At 41.2% G+C, this 16,765-nt stretch overlaps 1 protein-coding gene across 1 annotated transcript in view; it reads right to left on the reverse strand.

Annotated features, from left to right (window-relative positions):
* Positions 1–16,765, reverse strand: part of LOC126475239 (ATP-dependent RNA helicase DHX8) — a 135,197-nt gene that overhangs the window by 86,945 nt on the left and 31,487 nt on the right. The window contains exon 7 of the mRNA XM_050102926.1: positions 1,417–1,558. Within this exon, the coding sequence (XP_049958883.1) occupies positions 1,417–1,558 (142 nt within the window). The remainder of the gene's footprint in view (positions 1–1,416; positions 1,559–16,765) is intronic.

A 16,765-nucleotide genomic window follows, 5' to 3' on the forward strand; every position in this document is an offset into this window, starting at 1 on the left:
TAATGAAAATAAGCAGAAGAGGAATGTTAAATGAACATGGGAAGAAAACACTGTGTATAGAAGAGGAGCCTGAAGTTTGGATGGATTCTGTGGAAGAGTTATGTGTAGCACAGGCTGATGATACTAGAATGAGTTTGGAAGATGAAGGGGAACAAAGATTTACTAAATGTTACATCTGGAGTGTATGAATCATGGACAGTTAAAAAGAAGGAAGGAAAATATTTAGAAAGACTTAAGAATGAGGAAGTAATGAATAAAATAGAGGAAGAAAGAAGATTACCGAAAGTGAAAAAGAATGAGGAAAAAAATCTCCACTGGAAAATAAACTGCATAGGAATTGTCAACAACAAAAACTTATAGGGAGAATTGTGGAATTAATGAAAGAAAGGGGTAGCAAGAGAATTGGAATGATGGATGACATTAGAAGTGGATGAACATACAAACATATGAAGGAAGATGCTCAGAACAAGAGCCTCCAGTTGAAATCTGTCGTAAGACAGATACACCACAGAAGAAGAAAATAGCTTAGTTCAGCCATATTTGCATTTCGAATCATTGCAAGTCTTGGGAAGAGAAACTGCAATAACTTATCATATTTTACATAATTTCATTCAATAATGTTCTGTGGTAGCTCATCTTTATGAAAGAACGTCTTCACCACACAAAAACATAATATATGGAGCAAATCCCATGTTTGTTGTAAATAACCCACTACAGTTCAAAAGGGAATTAAGTACATAAATACAATTCCAGGAAAAAAAAAAGACAGACGTGCCGGCACATGTGTGCACCCACAAAACACACACACACACACACACACACACACACACACACACACACACAGAGAGAGAGAGAGAGAGAGAGAGAGAGAGAGAGAACATAAAACTTGATTTACAGGCCCTGGTGGGTCCATCAATATTGACAGACTGCCATGTCATCCTCCGCAAATGGCATCGCTGGATGCGATATGGAGAGGTGCGGGGTCAGCACACCTCTCTCTCAGCCAATGTCAGTTTTCGTGACTTGGAGCCCCTACTGTTTTGTCAAGTAGCTTCTCAACTGGCACAAAAAGGCTAAATACACCCAGTTAGAGTCCTGCCAAGAATGAAATCGCTGATAGTACTGGTAATCAAACTCGGGTTCTTACATGATAGTCAGTTGCGATGATGACTCAAATGAGGAGGCGCGTGCATGGGCATGCACACACACATGGGCACTGGTGCGCTTGCGCCTGCCCACCCATTCTCTCTCTCACACGCGCACATGCTCCACACCATTAGGGTTAATCATACAAATGATCCATGATCCATGGATTATGAAACTAGTTAACAACTGAGGTACCCTGCATGTCCCTTAGCTGTCTCACAGACATTAATTGTCTCACAAACGGTCATAAGTCATTTTACAAAATTATACCTGTTTAATCTCCCATTTTTCTGGTGATGAAATACGGTGGACACGTTTGCGGCTGTTAGTTTCATCTTCTTCAGCTAATGAACCTTGCAGCTCCAACAATGATGTGGGCCTATCAGGATTACGATGAGCCTGTTCTTCATCCCTGTGGACAAAAATTTAAAATGATCAAACATTCAATTTAACAACTCCAATGGAAGGCTCTCAAAGCTTTTTCCTGCACAGTTCTCACACATATTCCACTTCATATAGCATTACTAATTTTTTTGTTTGCTTTCTATTTCTTAATCTTATTTCTGTTGGAGTTAATAAGCAAGTTCGGTGCATGTATTATTTTCATAATGAAAAATCCAGGATGAAATGTTAACAAGATAATGAAAAGGGCTGTCAGAAAGTTAGCTTTTGCCAACAAGGCCTTTGCCAAAAATAGACAGACTGGCTCCAGTTGCCAGAGACTGTGGTCATGAGTGTGAGAGATGTGTTTGTGTGAATGTTTGTATGTTGTATGTTTTTGACAAAGGCCTTGTTGGCCAAAAGTTAACTTTCCGACAGTCTTCTTGTTGTATCTTTCTGCGACTCAGCACCTCTGCTATATGGTGAGTAGCAACTACCCTTGTCATTACACTGTTATTATTTTCACAGTTAATTTGGTGAGCATGTAAACAGCATACTCCAAATCTGTCAAGAATTTGGTTTTTTGGCTAACATCCAAGATTCAAAATAACTTTTCTTCTGATAATAATTCCAATAGAGCATGGTTTGACACATGCAGGTCTCACATAATTGACTCATATGTAAGTTTACCACAAACTGTAATCATCAACTTCATACTTAAAATACTTGTACTTTAGTAGGTGTTGGCATATATGTTGACTGGGGTGCAGAACAAATAAGCATTAATGAGAATGCATCTACAAAAAAAGAAATTTCTCACTGAGCTAAGATGATGTAGTTAGCCTATAAAAATATAGAGTAAAAATGGAAGAAGTCGACTGTTACACAAAAAAGCAACCAATTGATGACTCATAAAATAAAATAAACTTCTGACAAGTTACAGAAAGAGGTCAAGTGAAATAAGAATACTTTATTAATACTTAGCATGCCACTGACACAATATCACAGTGATTGGTAAATGGGAAAGTGTGGTGGGTGTAATATTTCAATACACCAGTGAAGATGTTTTCCTGTGATGTTGAATATACACAGAATCCAAGTTATTGTGACTGACAGATATCAGTAGCGACCAGCACCAACATAACAATTCACTAGTGAAACTTCACAGACATTAGCTGGCAGGCAGATTCTCTCTGGAATTTTGTATATTTTCAGGTTGATTTTGAGTTTAAAATGTGCAGTAAATAGGAGAAAGTCTAGAAAAAATGATAACCATTGTCTTGTTATGTAATTTGTCTCATTTTAGGTCAATATAAAAAATGATAATGTCATATTAGGCCTAGAATTTGGCAAATTAAGATAACAAACCGCCAACAAATGCCTATTAACTGCAGAAGAAATACTGGAAGGCAGTAATTGTAGCTGTGCTGCAAATATCAGCCAGCCATGTGAACACCAATATGTAATATTAATATGTACATGTATTTTTCTGTTAACATTTCTGTCAGTACATGTATTAATGTAAATACCATAACCTCAAAAATTGTTATGTACTCATTATGATAATATTTACTTAACAGAGAAAAATGGACACAATGAAGATGGAGCAACTTTTCCAAAACATGTTTGGGTACTAACACAAGAAAAATTGTGTTTGGTCAAGGTAGAACAACATTTCATTATTATATGGTATGTCTAGATTTATTTGAAGTGAAACTGCTGCATTTGTTTCTTGTATAATTTTCACAGAATGTGTTGTCATAAGAATATATCCTGCAAGTACATCAGGATGAAGCAGAACTTGCTTGGTCTTCTTCATATACACCCATGCAATGTCGAAAAAAAGCGTGAAATGACTTTGATGAGAACTGGACACGTCGAAAAGTTCTCCGAACGGAATAGAAAAAAAGTACTCACATCACTGAAACTTTTTTTTTATTTTTCAATGTAGTCTCCTTGTAGATTAATGCACTTGGTCCAACGATGTTCCAGTGCCTTGATCCCATCTCGAAAATGAGTTTCCTCCAGGCCTGAAAAATAGTTGTCAACTCCGGCTATCGATTCTTCATTTGAAGTGAATCTTCGTCCACCAAGATAAATTTTCAATTTTGGGAAGAGAAGGAAGTCTGACGGGGTAATATCAGGTGAGTAAGGCAGGTGTGGCACCAACTCATACCTTAGTTTGTGTAATTTTGTCATGGCGACGGCACATGTGTGCGGGCACACATCAAGAGTTGCAACACCCATCTTGCAGATAATTTTTTCATTTCTAATTCTTCAGTTAAAATAAGATATACCCTATCAGATAACATCTGGCAAGTGTGAGCAATTTCAATTACTTTCAAATGGCGATCTTCCATGACCATTTTGTGCACTTTTGCAATGATTTCTGGAGTAGTGACACATCTTAACCGACCACTGCATGGATCATAATCTAAGCTCTCCCGACCAAATTTAAATTCATTTGTCCACTTGGCAACATATGAATATGAAGGAGCAGAGTCTTCCAGTGTATTCTGGAAATCAGCATGAATGTCCTTTGCTTTCATACCTTTCTTTAAAAAGTACTCAATCACTGCTCGAATCTTGATTTTTTTCCATCTTCATAAATCACTATGCAGGAACAACAACAGAGCCACATCACCACCACAGCTCTCTTCCAAGAGCACTGATGTGGCATGTGTCTACAGGCAACAGTCCAATGAATATCATGTGAACAACTTGTTACAGTAGTGCCGACCTCTTGTGATGATTCTGAGAACTTTTCAAACCACCCCTCGTAACTGTGTACATAGGTACAATGGATTGAAACAAAACGTAGGACAACACATAAAGCAAATGTTTAGATATATTATTTGACAATCCACTAATAACAGACACAGAGGGATAGACAAATTGTTATTTGCAAATCCGAGGACAATGTTAATGCAAATAAGCTTCTGCCTAGTTCTAAGTTCAAACTATAGAAAACTCTGACTACAGCAGGGAAAAAAATCCTTGCATATAACAATAAGTGACAGGTAGGATACAAAGAGTCATTGGAATACCGACACTGTTGTCGGTTACAGGTTTTGCTCTAGCCAAATGATATGTTTATTAACATATATTCTTCTTTCACATGAATGACAGCTTAAGGCAAAGAAAGGAAGATGAAAAAGGATTTGTCCATTTTATAAAGTTACACTTCAACTGAATTCATTGACAGAAAAATTTGAAAACACTTATTAATCCGAAGAAGCTTATACAAATGTGCAGCTAGCTGAACACTTACCTGTAGCAAATACTGGTCTTCTTAGGGGAGCAATGAATAACTGGAGAGGACTACCAAAAGGGTAACCTATTTGAGCAACGTCTGTTATATGGGCCATTGGACCTTAAAACAATAAATAAGTGGAGAAAGCAGGATTTTTATTGCATTATAATGGCTGTATGAAATGCATGCATACCACACACCATACTGACAAATAAAAAATTCCCTACAACAAAGTTTGTGCCGATAATATATACAAGCTTGGTGTCATTTGCAGGAGAGTCAACAGAGAACTTTTCACAGGGTCCATGAAAAGCAACTGGACTTTCAGAAAATTTGTTTCCAAATCATATCATCATCACAGAAAGGAAGAAAATAAGACAAAAAAGATGTGTAGTATGGAGTATAAAAAGGAAAATTTTTAACAGGGAAGGCTGACACATTGGACACTCCATATGAATACAGCAAATGTAGTGCAGACAGTGTATCTACCTTTGGTTAAAGTGGTAGTACAACATAATGCAATATGAATGCTAAATTTCATTTTGATCTTGTGTTTTTATGTTTTTGTATCTCATGTAACTGACTATGAATCAAATTTAAACAAAAAGGTGATCTGTTTACTTATTTATTTGACTAATGATTCTTTTTCATTTCTTTCTGCAATAAATATTACTGAAGCTTCACCTGCCTATTCAATTTCAGCCTTCTAATACAAACATTGGTGTATTTAAAGCAGAAAGCCTAAATTCTTAAGCTTGTTTTCTATTTACAACTACAGATTTCTACAAATGAGGTATGACTTCTGGGAAACACACACACACACACACACACACACACACACACACACAGAGCTGGTAACAGTTGCTACCTACAAGACCTGCACCGCAGGTCTTAAAAAAGTATCTGGAAAATCTGCTGTGGTTACAAAAGAATATAATTGTTGTGACTCGCCGATCTTTCAAAGTGCCGCCGCGCGGTTACGCGTGTCCTATACATGCCGCGCTGTCTGCCAGCCATGCAGCAGCTGCACCACCTAAGCAGCCAGCCAGCCAGCAGCCACTAGACTTGGACTCAGTGCTGATTTGACTGTTACTGTGTACGCATGTCTTACCTTGTCTACTTGCTCTGTGACTTACATGTGTTGTGTCGTTTTTGAAATATATGTGTTCAACTTGACGTTATAACAATTGGCAACGAGGTAGTGGATTTTTCCTTTTCATCGTTGACCCACAGGTTTCCATGGCTACTTTAAAGCAACTATTGCAAGGTCTCATTGAACAGCAAACGCTTCTTACATCGGCGAATCGCGATTTCGTCGCGGCATCCAATGCGGGGCGTTTCTTGTCATTGTCTATACCTCCTTTTCCTCCTTACGATGAGACGGCGGAAGACTGGTCTGATTACGAAAAACATCTTCAACAGCACTTCTTGGCATTTCATGTCGCGGACGAACAAACGTGTAAGTCTCTGTTCCTTTCATGGATTTCACCTCAAATGTATTGCTTGTTGTCGCAATTGGCTCCTTTGAAAGATCCTGCGTCTATGTCCTTTGCTGACATGTGTTCACTTCTGTCTGTATATTTTCAAAAGCATACACATGTTGCCTTTTATCGCTGTCAAAAACAACCACATCAATCTTATCGCGCTTGGGTTGCTGAACTTCATGGCCTCAGTAGAAAGTGTCAATTTGTTACTGAAGTTCACAAAGAATCCTATGCCGATTCCATGGTACGGGATGCTATTACCCGGTCGGGGCCCGACAAAGAAGTTAGGCAACGTGCCCTTCAGTTGGCAAATCCAACTCTAGATGAAGTCCTATCCATCGCGCAGTCGTTTGAAATTTCTCGTGCCGCTGGAGCGCAGATAGAGGCGTGGGGTGACATCAGGGAAATACAACCTCTGTGCGCTGTTGACGACGCGTGCGACGTGGCCGCAGTACACTCCCAAGTGCGGTCTTGACCTAACCGTAAACAAACCTCTAAGAAACTGCAGCAAAACCCCTGGCAACTTCCTTCATGTCCACGGTGTTTTATGAAACATTCGCGGGAGGATTGTCCCCAACGTTGGGCCATGTGTTACAATTGCAAAAAGAAGGGTCATGTGTCATCCGTTTGCAAATTCGACCGCATACTTGATGTTCATAAACATGACGCTGATTCTGATACTGTGTTGTCTATCAATTGTACTTCTTCCCTTTCAGGGAAGTTATTCCTCACAGTCCAAATACTTGGTCGAGATGTTCACTTCCAGGTGGATACTGGTTCTGCTGCCACTATAATCAATTCTCAGACGTATCTTCAGTTGGGTTCTCCAACCCTATCACCTGTCACTAGGCAATTACGGACGTACAATAAACAGAAGATTTCTCTCTTGGGACAATTTGATGCTGAGGTATCTTACAAATCCGTCGTTCGCACTGTTCCCATTTTTGTAGTCGACCATAGTAACGCAGAGAATCTTTTTGGTTTCAATGCCTTTCGCGTTTTTGGGTTCCCCATAGATGACTCTGTCAATATCATATCTGATGCCATTCCTTATGCTCAATTGGATTCCTTTTCGACGTCATTTTCGTCCCTTTTTTTCTCTTGGGTTAGGCCGTGCAAACAATTTTGAAGCTCATATCATGCTCAAACCCACTGCTCGGCCTAAGTTTTTTCGGGCTCGGGCCATTCCTGTGGCCGTTCGTGATCAGGTCAAATGGGAGCTGGATCGTCTCACTGCTTCAGGGGTCTTCTTCCTGTCTCTTCAAGTGAGTGGTCCTCTCCTGTCATTGTCGTTGCTAAGCCTAATGGTGATATTCGTCTCTGTGGCGATTTCAAAGCCACTGTAAATGCCCAATGCCTCATCGACACTTACCCTATGCCCCGACCTGAAGAATTGTTCACTAAACTTGCTGGAGGCCAGTATTTTTCTACACTTGACCTGTCAGAAGCTTATCATCAACTTCCTCTCGACGCTGCTTCCCAGCAGTTCCCGGTACTTAAAACACCATTCGGCCTCTATCAATACCAACGATTCCCATTCGGGGTTGCCAGCGTCCCTGCTCTCTTTCAGCGCTTCTTGGAACAATTATTGTTCCCTGTCCCTGGGTCTATAAATTACACGGACAACATTGTTGTCACTGGCTCCACCACTGAAGAACATCTTCAGAATCTGCGCCAACTTTTTCATGTCTTACAGACTGCCAGTCTTAAGTGTAACCTTCAGAAATCAAAATTTTTTCAGGCCTCTATCACGTACTTGGGGTTTCAAATCTCTAGGGATGGTATTCGTCCGCTTCAGCAAACTGTCGCTGCGATCGATGCCCTTCCTCGCCCTACATCTGTTAAGGAGCTGCAGGCCTTCTTGGGAAAAATAGCATACTATCACAGGTTTTTACCGTCTGCTGCTTCGGTGGCTCAGCCGTTGCATCGCCTGTTGCCTAAATACGTGCCTTTTCACTGGTCCGCGTCAGGCGATGTGGCTTTCCAGAAATTGAAGACTATGCTGAAACAGGCCCCGTGCCTGGCTACTTACCGTCCTGGCCAACATCTAGTTTTTGCCACAGATGCCTCTCAATACAGGGTTGGTGCAGTCCTTGCGCACTGTTTTTCTGACGGTTCTGAACAACCCATTGCTTATGCTTCCAAGACACTCACGGATGCCCAACGAAAATATTCTCAAATTGAAATAGAAGCTTTGGCCATTATTTATGCTCTGCATAAGTTTGGTGTTTTTCTTTATGGATCCAAATATCATCTTGTTATGGACCAAAAACCACTTGTTTCCTTGTTTCATCCATCATCGTCACTTCCCGACAAGGCTGCACACCGCCTCCAGCGTTGGGCTCTTTACTTGTCTCGTTTCAATTATGAGATTCATTTCCGGCCGATGGCTCAACATGCAAATGCTGATGCACTGTCTCGCCTTCCCATGGGTCCTGATCTGGCATTCGATAGTGACGAACTTTTGTGTTTCCACCTGGATGTTGCTGAGCAGCGGGTTGTGGACGGGATCCCCATCACTGGGGACTGGCTGGCGGTTGCTACGGGTTCTGTCCCTACCATCTCAAGGGTTTTACGCTGTATTAAGAAGGGTTGGCCAGATTGTCCGTCCGCTAAGACTTATGATCCGTTATGGAACTACTACGCTTTGCGTTACCGCCTCACGGCTAGGGATGGGGTTATCCTCCTTTGCACCGAAAATGCTTCGCCGCGTGTGGTGGTACCTGCATCTTTGCATGCTTCGGTCTTGTGCCTCCTTCACCAAGGGCATTGGGGTGTCTCTCGCACAAAATCTCTGGCGCACCATCATGTGTACTGGCCCAGCATCGACTCTAATATCGCACACACGGTCGCTGCCTGCGGCCCTTGTGCATCACAGGCCACCGCCCTGAAGTCATCTTTGCCACCGTGGCCTTCGCCTGAGAAGCCCTGGGAGCGTATTCATGCTGACTTCGCGGAACCATTTTAGGTACTTATTGGCTACTCATAATTGATGCCTACTCTAACTTTCCTTTCACTGTCCGTTGCACGTCGTCTACCACTGCGGCAACCACAAATGCTCTAGCTCGCATTTTCTCTTTGGAAGGCCTTCGCTCTACTCTTGTTACTGATAATGGTCCACAATTTGCCTCTTCTGAATTTGCGGATTTTGGTGCCTGTCATGGTGTCATGCATCTCACGGCCCCACCGTTCCATCCACAGTCAAACGGTGAGGCTGAACGACTGGTCCGCACATTTAAGGCTCAGATGAGGAAACTCCTGACTTCTTCTACTGCTGATGATGCGCTTCTCCAATTTCTGGCTTCTTACCGTTTCACCCCCATGGGCGACCACAGCCCGGCTGAGCTCTTACATGGCCGACAGCCCCGCACGCTACTTCATCTTCTGCGGCCTTCCACCTCACGAGCGCAGGTTCCTTCACTTGGCCGGTTCACCACCGGCGACCTAGTATGGGTACGGGGATATGGCAGGCGGCCAAAATGGAGTCCTGGTCACATCTTACGACACCATGGCCGACGCCTGTATGAAATCCAGACGGACACGGGTGTTGCAGTGCGTCATTCAGACCAGCTTCGGCCGCGTGTGCTGGCAACGCCTGTTCCAAATGCCGCTACACCACCTTCGGCTCTACATGACGCTTGGGATCTTGGCATCTCTCATTACTCACAATGCAGCCCTCTCACCATCATCTCGGTGCCAGCACAAGAACGGACGCCACCAGGAAATGTGCCCATGCAGGAACCAGATGACCATCATCTGTCGGAGCACCTCTACCTGCCTCCTTCTCCTAAGGACACCGACACATCGCCCATGTCTCCTGTTATAACAACCGGACTTGCCGCAAAGGGCAGACTGGTGCACGAGGCCCCAGCAGATTCGACCCCTACGTCTCCTCTCATCTCGACCTGTTATCATCGGGGACACTTCCGTCCGTACGGGAAGCCGCCTCCTCGAGACTTTATGGCCAGTCAAACAACACCTATGGACGTTAGCCATCTACAGGCCACCTCCATCAAGACCAGTGCAAACAATTCAAAGGGGGAAGAGTCTTGTGACTCGCCGATCTTTCAAAGTGCCACCGTGCAGTTAAGCACGTCCTATACATACGGTGCTGTCTGCCAGCCATGCAGCAGCTGCACCACCTAAGCGGCCAGCCAGCCAGCGGCCGCTAGACTTGGACTCAGTGCTGATTTGACTGTTACTTTGCACGCATGTCTTACCTTGTCTACTTGCTCTGTGACTTACATGTGTTGTGTCATTTTTGAAATGTGTATATGTGTTCAACTTGACGTTATAACAGTAATGTATTTATCATCTATGCTATGTGGATATATGTGTAGTTTGTTCTGTACAGGAACAGAGATTTTAATGAAAATATTTTATGTCCTTTTTAAAAAAAAATCAATACAGGAAGAAACAATAGCAGATGCATGTGGTGCTACGGTAATTGCTGAGCTTAATCCTTGTTAGAGTATAACATCTACTACTGAAATCAAAAGTGTAGGAGAGAGTGTCACAACTAGAGGTTAGTGTACCTAGAAACATATGAGCTGTTTGGTCAGTACTTCAGTCTAGTGAATGATTTTAGAATAACGTGAAGTAATGCACACCAGCGATCACCAGAAGCAATTTCCACCATTTTTTGTTGCTGCTACACATGAGGTTTTGTTTTGTTCAGCATTTGTACATATTTCGTGTTCTATACATTTAAATGCTGTATAATATAGTGAAGCTATTTGGAATACAATGTTAATTCTATAGGTAAAGAATTTTATGGTGAGTAAAATTCTTTATATTTTTAGAAATATTTATATAACATGTTGACTGTTAAGCCATATATCATCAACCATGCACCGTCTTGTACCTTGGAATAGAAGAAGGTCTTTTACCATGAAACATATGATATTTGCAAATGAACTGTGTTTCTTTAATGTCTTAACAGTTTCACCTGTCTTGAAAATGGAAAGCTGTGTTAGTTTCCAAAAGCTCCTATTTCAAAATGTTTTAAACTTACATCTGACTTTTGATAATACTTCTGCTTAACTTAATTTTACCTACTGATTATTGGTGTGTAGTAGAGTAATAATGTAACAGATAGACTATTAAATACAGCACTGTCAAGATTTACCTGCCTGTGACACTTTTATGAAAAAAATTTCAATCAAATATTTGCACCTAGGTATGTGACTATGATGTACCTAGGAATGAGTTTTCACATTTGGGAAAATCTTAATTTTCTGGATTAATTTTTGTAATGCAGAAGAAGACTTCAGGACATAAAAAGCAAATGCCACTATTTAAAAATGGAATAAGAAAATATATTAAAGTTCTATTACACAACTGGCTAGAGGCGAAAGTCTAAAAAGTGAACCAAGGCAAAACACTCTCCCCAACTCATTATTTGGTGCTTACATAAGAGTATGAGTGCTTGGGGGCTCAAGTGAAAAAATAAGCAAATAAAATAAAATAAACTTTTGCACTGAAACTTTCTGATAGGTTAGAGCTGTGTGCCAGGACTCAAAACCAAGAGTCTTGCCTTTCGCAGGGCATGTACTTGACAACTGAGTGATACGATCATGACTCATCTTGAAGTTTGGATTCTGCCATTGCTGCCATACAGTCACACCTACTCTTGAAGCCCTTACCTGTCTCCTACCTTATAAACTCCACAGAAGTTTTCCCGCATTCATGTTATGCACTGTTTCTGATGAAACTGAATGTTAGAAGAAAGAATAGAAATAAGACAATGTTTGACTGGATATTGCCCTATTGTAGGTCATATTCTTTATCCTTCCTATAGTGCGCAGCTACAGAGGAAACTATACGTTAATGTGGAATCCCATGTAAGGGCTGTAAGGACAAGATAAGAGATCAAGAATCGTATGGAAGCATAAAGACAGTTGTTTTACCTTCAACCTATTTGTCAGTGGGACAGGAAAGGGAATGACTAGCATGGTACAAGGTACCCTCTGTCACACACCACAGGGTGGCTTGCCGAGTATCAGGGTTGCCACAAGCTTCCCCAAGTAAAATTCCCTAATATCTTCCTAATTTCCAGACAACTTTTAGCATTTTTCCCTGACAAATTTTGGGATCTCAAGGGTGAGTAAAGACTTAAGCTGACAAAAAATATAGGGACTTTTGTATTTCTAAACATGTGAGTAAAAATCTTAAGTACTCACTCAACATCTTTTGTAATGAACTGTTTTTAAATGGAGAAAGCAAGCCAAAAGGTTTCACTAAGACTAATGATGTTATTTTATTTCAACAAAACAAAACATATTTGGTAACAAAAATACACATTTCCTTAGAGTCGCAAGACAGATTTAAAATACCTTCACTGATTTCATAAATGACCTCAGAAAAAAATCAGCCGCTTGAAAGAAGTGTGTAAGGCGGAGACGAGTTGCATAAACCAACACTATAGACGATAGTCACTAAAATGTTGATTCTACTATGTTCATTATTGTCAGTTATTACCCACTGTATTATATCTATTATTTTAGAGGTATTGTGTGACCGCCCGCTTAGCTGAGTGGTAATTTGTTTGCCTACCATGCAGCAGGCCCGGGTTCGATTCCTGGCCGGGTTGGAGATTTTCTCCGGTCATGGACAAGGTGTTGTGTTGCCTCATCATCATTTCATGATCACAGACGTGCAGGTCGCCCATTGTGGCATCACCTGAACAAAGACTTGCAACCCGGTGGCCGAACATACTTTCTAATATATGAACTACTTTCAAAGTGCCAAAATGTACAAGCATAAATAAAATGTCTATAAAACGCCGCACTGTACAATGTACTTCTGATGAGACAGTCACGGTTCCTGAAATTCACTGGCAGGCCTGATCCTTTAGAGATACCCACAGAAATGGCCTGCAGTTTTGGCCCATCGTGGAACTCCACTCGTGTGGCCATGTGTCACAGACACCATGTTGAGGAAATGAAATTGTGGTGATCAATCCATACAATAGATAACTTGTGTGAATACTCTGAGAATTAATACTAATGAGGATATGTAACAAGGCACCATGAAGACATTCGTGGAGCCGAACAGGCACACAGAAAAGACAATCACACTTTCACAACTAAATTTTTAGCCATAGCCATGTCAGAAAATGACAGCACAAACACTTTCACATAAGCACTCAAACACAACTCATGCACACATAACCACTGCCTCTGGCTGCTGTTCAACAGTCTCTGAGAATCACATCCAAACAAACCACTCCTCACGCCTCCCTGCCTCTTGCTGGCAGCTGCTAGGCTAGCAGCAAGAAGTAGTGGCAGCACTGACTACAAGCTGAGTGGAATGGTAGGAAGGGGAAAAGCAGTAAGAATGAGGGAATAGGGAAGCAGTGCATGTACTCAGCTGCATCCAGCCAGCGACTATGCATGACATCTCAGTAAACAAATCATTTCATCTACTGAGACAAAAACAAGATTTTTCCAGTGTTTTTTTCAAATTTCCCTAATATTGCACTGATTTCTCTGATATTCCCTGATTTCCAGAACTTGTGGCAACCCTGAGTATGTAGGCAAATGTAGATGCTAACTATGATGTAATCTGATTTTTTCGTGTACACAAAATAGTGTCAAAAATTAAAACTACTTTATACGCCAGGAAAAATTACAGTGCCAACAGGGGATGCAAGCTCAGGTCTGTGGATTATAAAAAGATGATACTCATACATACAGACAATTTGGAATGATGAGTGGTGGTGGGAGACTACTATTGTCTGTTGTAAATAGAAAGCAGAGTGTAAACATGTCCAGGATTTCCTCCCATGCCCCTGGATCAATTACAAACAAATTTGGCACAGAAACAGCACACCTCATAATCTCCAAGCTCCAATAGGAGAGGAGATACTGGCACAAACTTTTCTTTTCAGTCTTTGGTTCACTTTGTGTTAACGTGCCTCAGCAATGCCTTTGCGACGAACGTATCGTTGTCGCTGGCGGCGCACTGCTCCAGTGTATAAGACACTGAGAGCAATACACATTGATTTGACTGGACAGTTTAATAAGCAGCAGCTTATGGGTGCCCCTAAAGTTTTTCGTGGACTACGAATGGAGTTCACCTGTTGACCCACCGAACCAACCTGCTTTGCAGGGCAGCCTACATGTCATGGACAAGAGAGTTTTCCAGGCCCTGACATGCAGGCTGCCCTGGTTTATTGAAATGTACTGCAAGGGCAACATGTACTGATGAACAAGGCTGGGGCATGTTGAGATGGATAGAGAAGGGGATGGGCAGAACAATGGGGAGGAGGAAATGAACAAAGAGAGGGGGAGAAGGAGATGAAGATACAGAGTGGGGAGGAGGAGACAAAAAGATAGAGGTGGGTAGATGAGGTGGACAGACAGGGGGAAGAAGAGGTGGACACAGCAAGAGGGAAGAGGAGGAAGTGTGTTTAATATATGTGTTGAATGTATACATGGACAGAGCTGCAGGAAAATGACTAGCTGGCAATAAAATGCATTACAAATCTTACAAGAAAAATGTTTCAGAAATAAAATATAACTTGTTAATTCACTGTTCCTTACAACTCCTCTCTTATAGCATTTGTCTTTTTTAGACCACTGTCTGGACAAACCTTGTTTCCAGTAATTGTACATCATATTTCTGCATGTGTTTTTTCCCCTGTTTGAAGTCTTGAAGAATATGTTAATTACAACTATGTTATCACAAAGAAAAATAAGTGGCTTTAAAAGGTTTGAAGAATGACCAAATTCTGGAACCAACAGAAGATTCTCGCTACTGGAAATATCTTGCTTTTTTAGTAGTGTTGTTGGACAGGAGGACCATCCCATAGACAAGTGGTAGACTTAAAAAGTTTTTGTGGTTGATTTATATGACTGTTCTGCTGCTTTTGTGAATATTTATCTCTACTGAGGTGAATAAAGTGCTTATGAGAAGAAGAAGAAATTATGATCATATTTGACTCGACTAATGTAAATGGCACTTTGTCCACTCAGGTTACTGTGTTGGCATATGTTTTCCACATACAAGATGGATTTAAAATTGTAAACTGAACTGAACAACAAGAAAATTTTTATGAACATACAATGCCCAACCATCACAAACTCAGTCCTGTGCTATAGTAGGTGACCATGACATTTTAACAGAATTCCAGTTCCTCTTTGTATTACAGCCCCTACTGTAATCACCAATTCACATAACAAGATAGTGGTAAACAACAATTAGATGCCTGTAATACAATGTTAAAAAAAAGCACCTTCTACAAATTGCCAAACATGTTGGGCATAAAGTATCGGTGGCATGTCACTGCTTGCAGAAGTGATCTGTGGAACATTCCCATACCCTTATACCAAGTTCTCAATGTCCGTGAAGTGCAAATGCACATCAAGATTGACATGTCAGCAGCAGTGGCCACCTGAATATCACCCAAGAAAGAAAAATGAGCACATGCTGCAAATGCTGTGTCACCAAGGACCACTAACCCTCTGCTTGCAGCAAGACTAGGATACGTGTGCCTCTGGAAAGACTGCTAGCACTGACACCATGACTGATGAGCACAACTACTCTAATGTCCTGAAAGAACAACTGAAGAGTAGAATGGCACTCTATTGTCATCAGTGATGAGAGCATGTTCTGTTTACATGCAAGTGATGGACGTACACATGCATAGTATAGATGTCGTGAACGGCTTTTTCTGGAGTGCATTTGTCCGTGACTCACAGGCTTCATGGTGGGAGGCATCAGTTACAGCTCACAGTCCCGTTTGATGTTTCTGCAGGGCAAAGCAACCAGTGCCCACTACATTGTACAGGTTGTTATCCCCTTAACAGTATCTTCTCAAGCAGCTGTAGGCCATATTAAGACATGCCTCAATATATCAAGTTTATTTAGTTTGCACAGATACAAATGAAGCTTTTTGATGGCAGGAAATTTCTTTGACAAATATGGTTAAACTTTTGCAGAAGTACATAGAAATCTCACACTCACCAGCAAACTTGGAAGACAAACTGAGAAACTCTTAGCCTGGGGAATTTCAAAAGCCATGTCACCATCAGTTTCTAACTCTTTACTATTACTCATAAATTCCCTTGAGTCTGGACACACTGCCCAATAGTTATACCCTGACACTGTTCTTTATTAATTATTTCATTTTTTGCAATTATAGTGGCAACCTATGGAAATAATAATGTCAAGGAATAACAAACTGTAATTCACTGAAATGATGAGTGGAACACAATGGCAACACTGAATAAATTGTGTGGTTTTATGTCAGAGAGGAACGCAGTTGAATATAACAGTAACAGTACATTAATTATAGGGCATACAGAGAACACACAAACAATACTTAATGTGTTGTGGGGTTTGGTAAACTGGTCATTTTTCAGGAGGGGACTCCTGTTCGGAAATGAACTGTTTGAGCCATGTGGGGCGTCAAAATTTGAGAACAGATTGGATATGGTGACGTGTTCATTTTCTTAAGAGACACAATGGCACCCCATAGCACAGTAAATTACAAAAT

This window comes from Schistocerca serialis, chromosome 4 (genome assembly GCF_023864345.2).
Source record: "Schistocerca serialis cubense isolate TAMUIC-IGC-003099 chromosome 4, iqSchSeri2.2, whole genome shotgun sequence".
Taxonomy (NCBI): Eukaryota; Metazoa; Arthropoda; class Insecta; order Orthoptera; family Acrididae; genus Schistocerca; species Schistocerca serialis.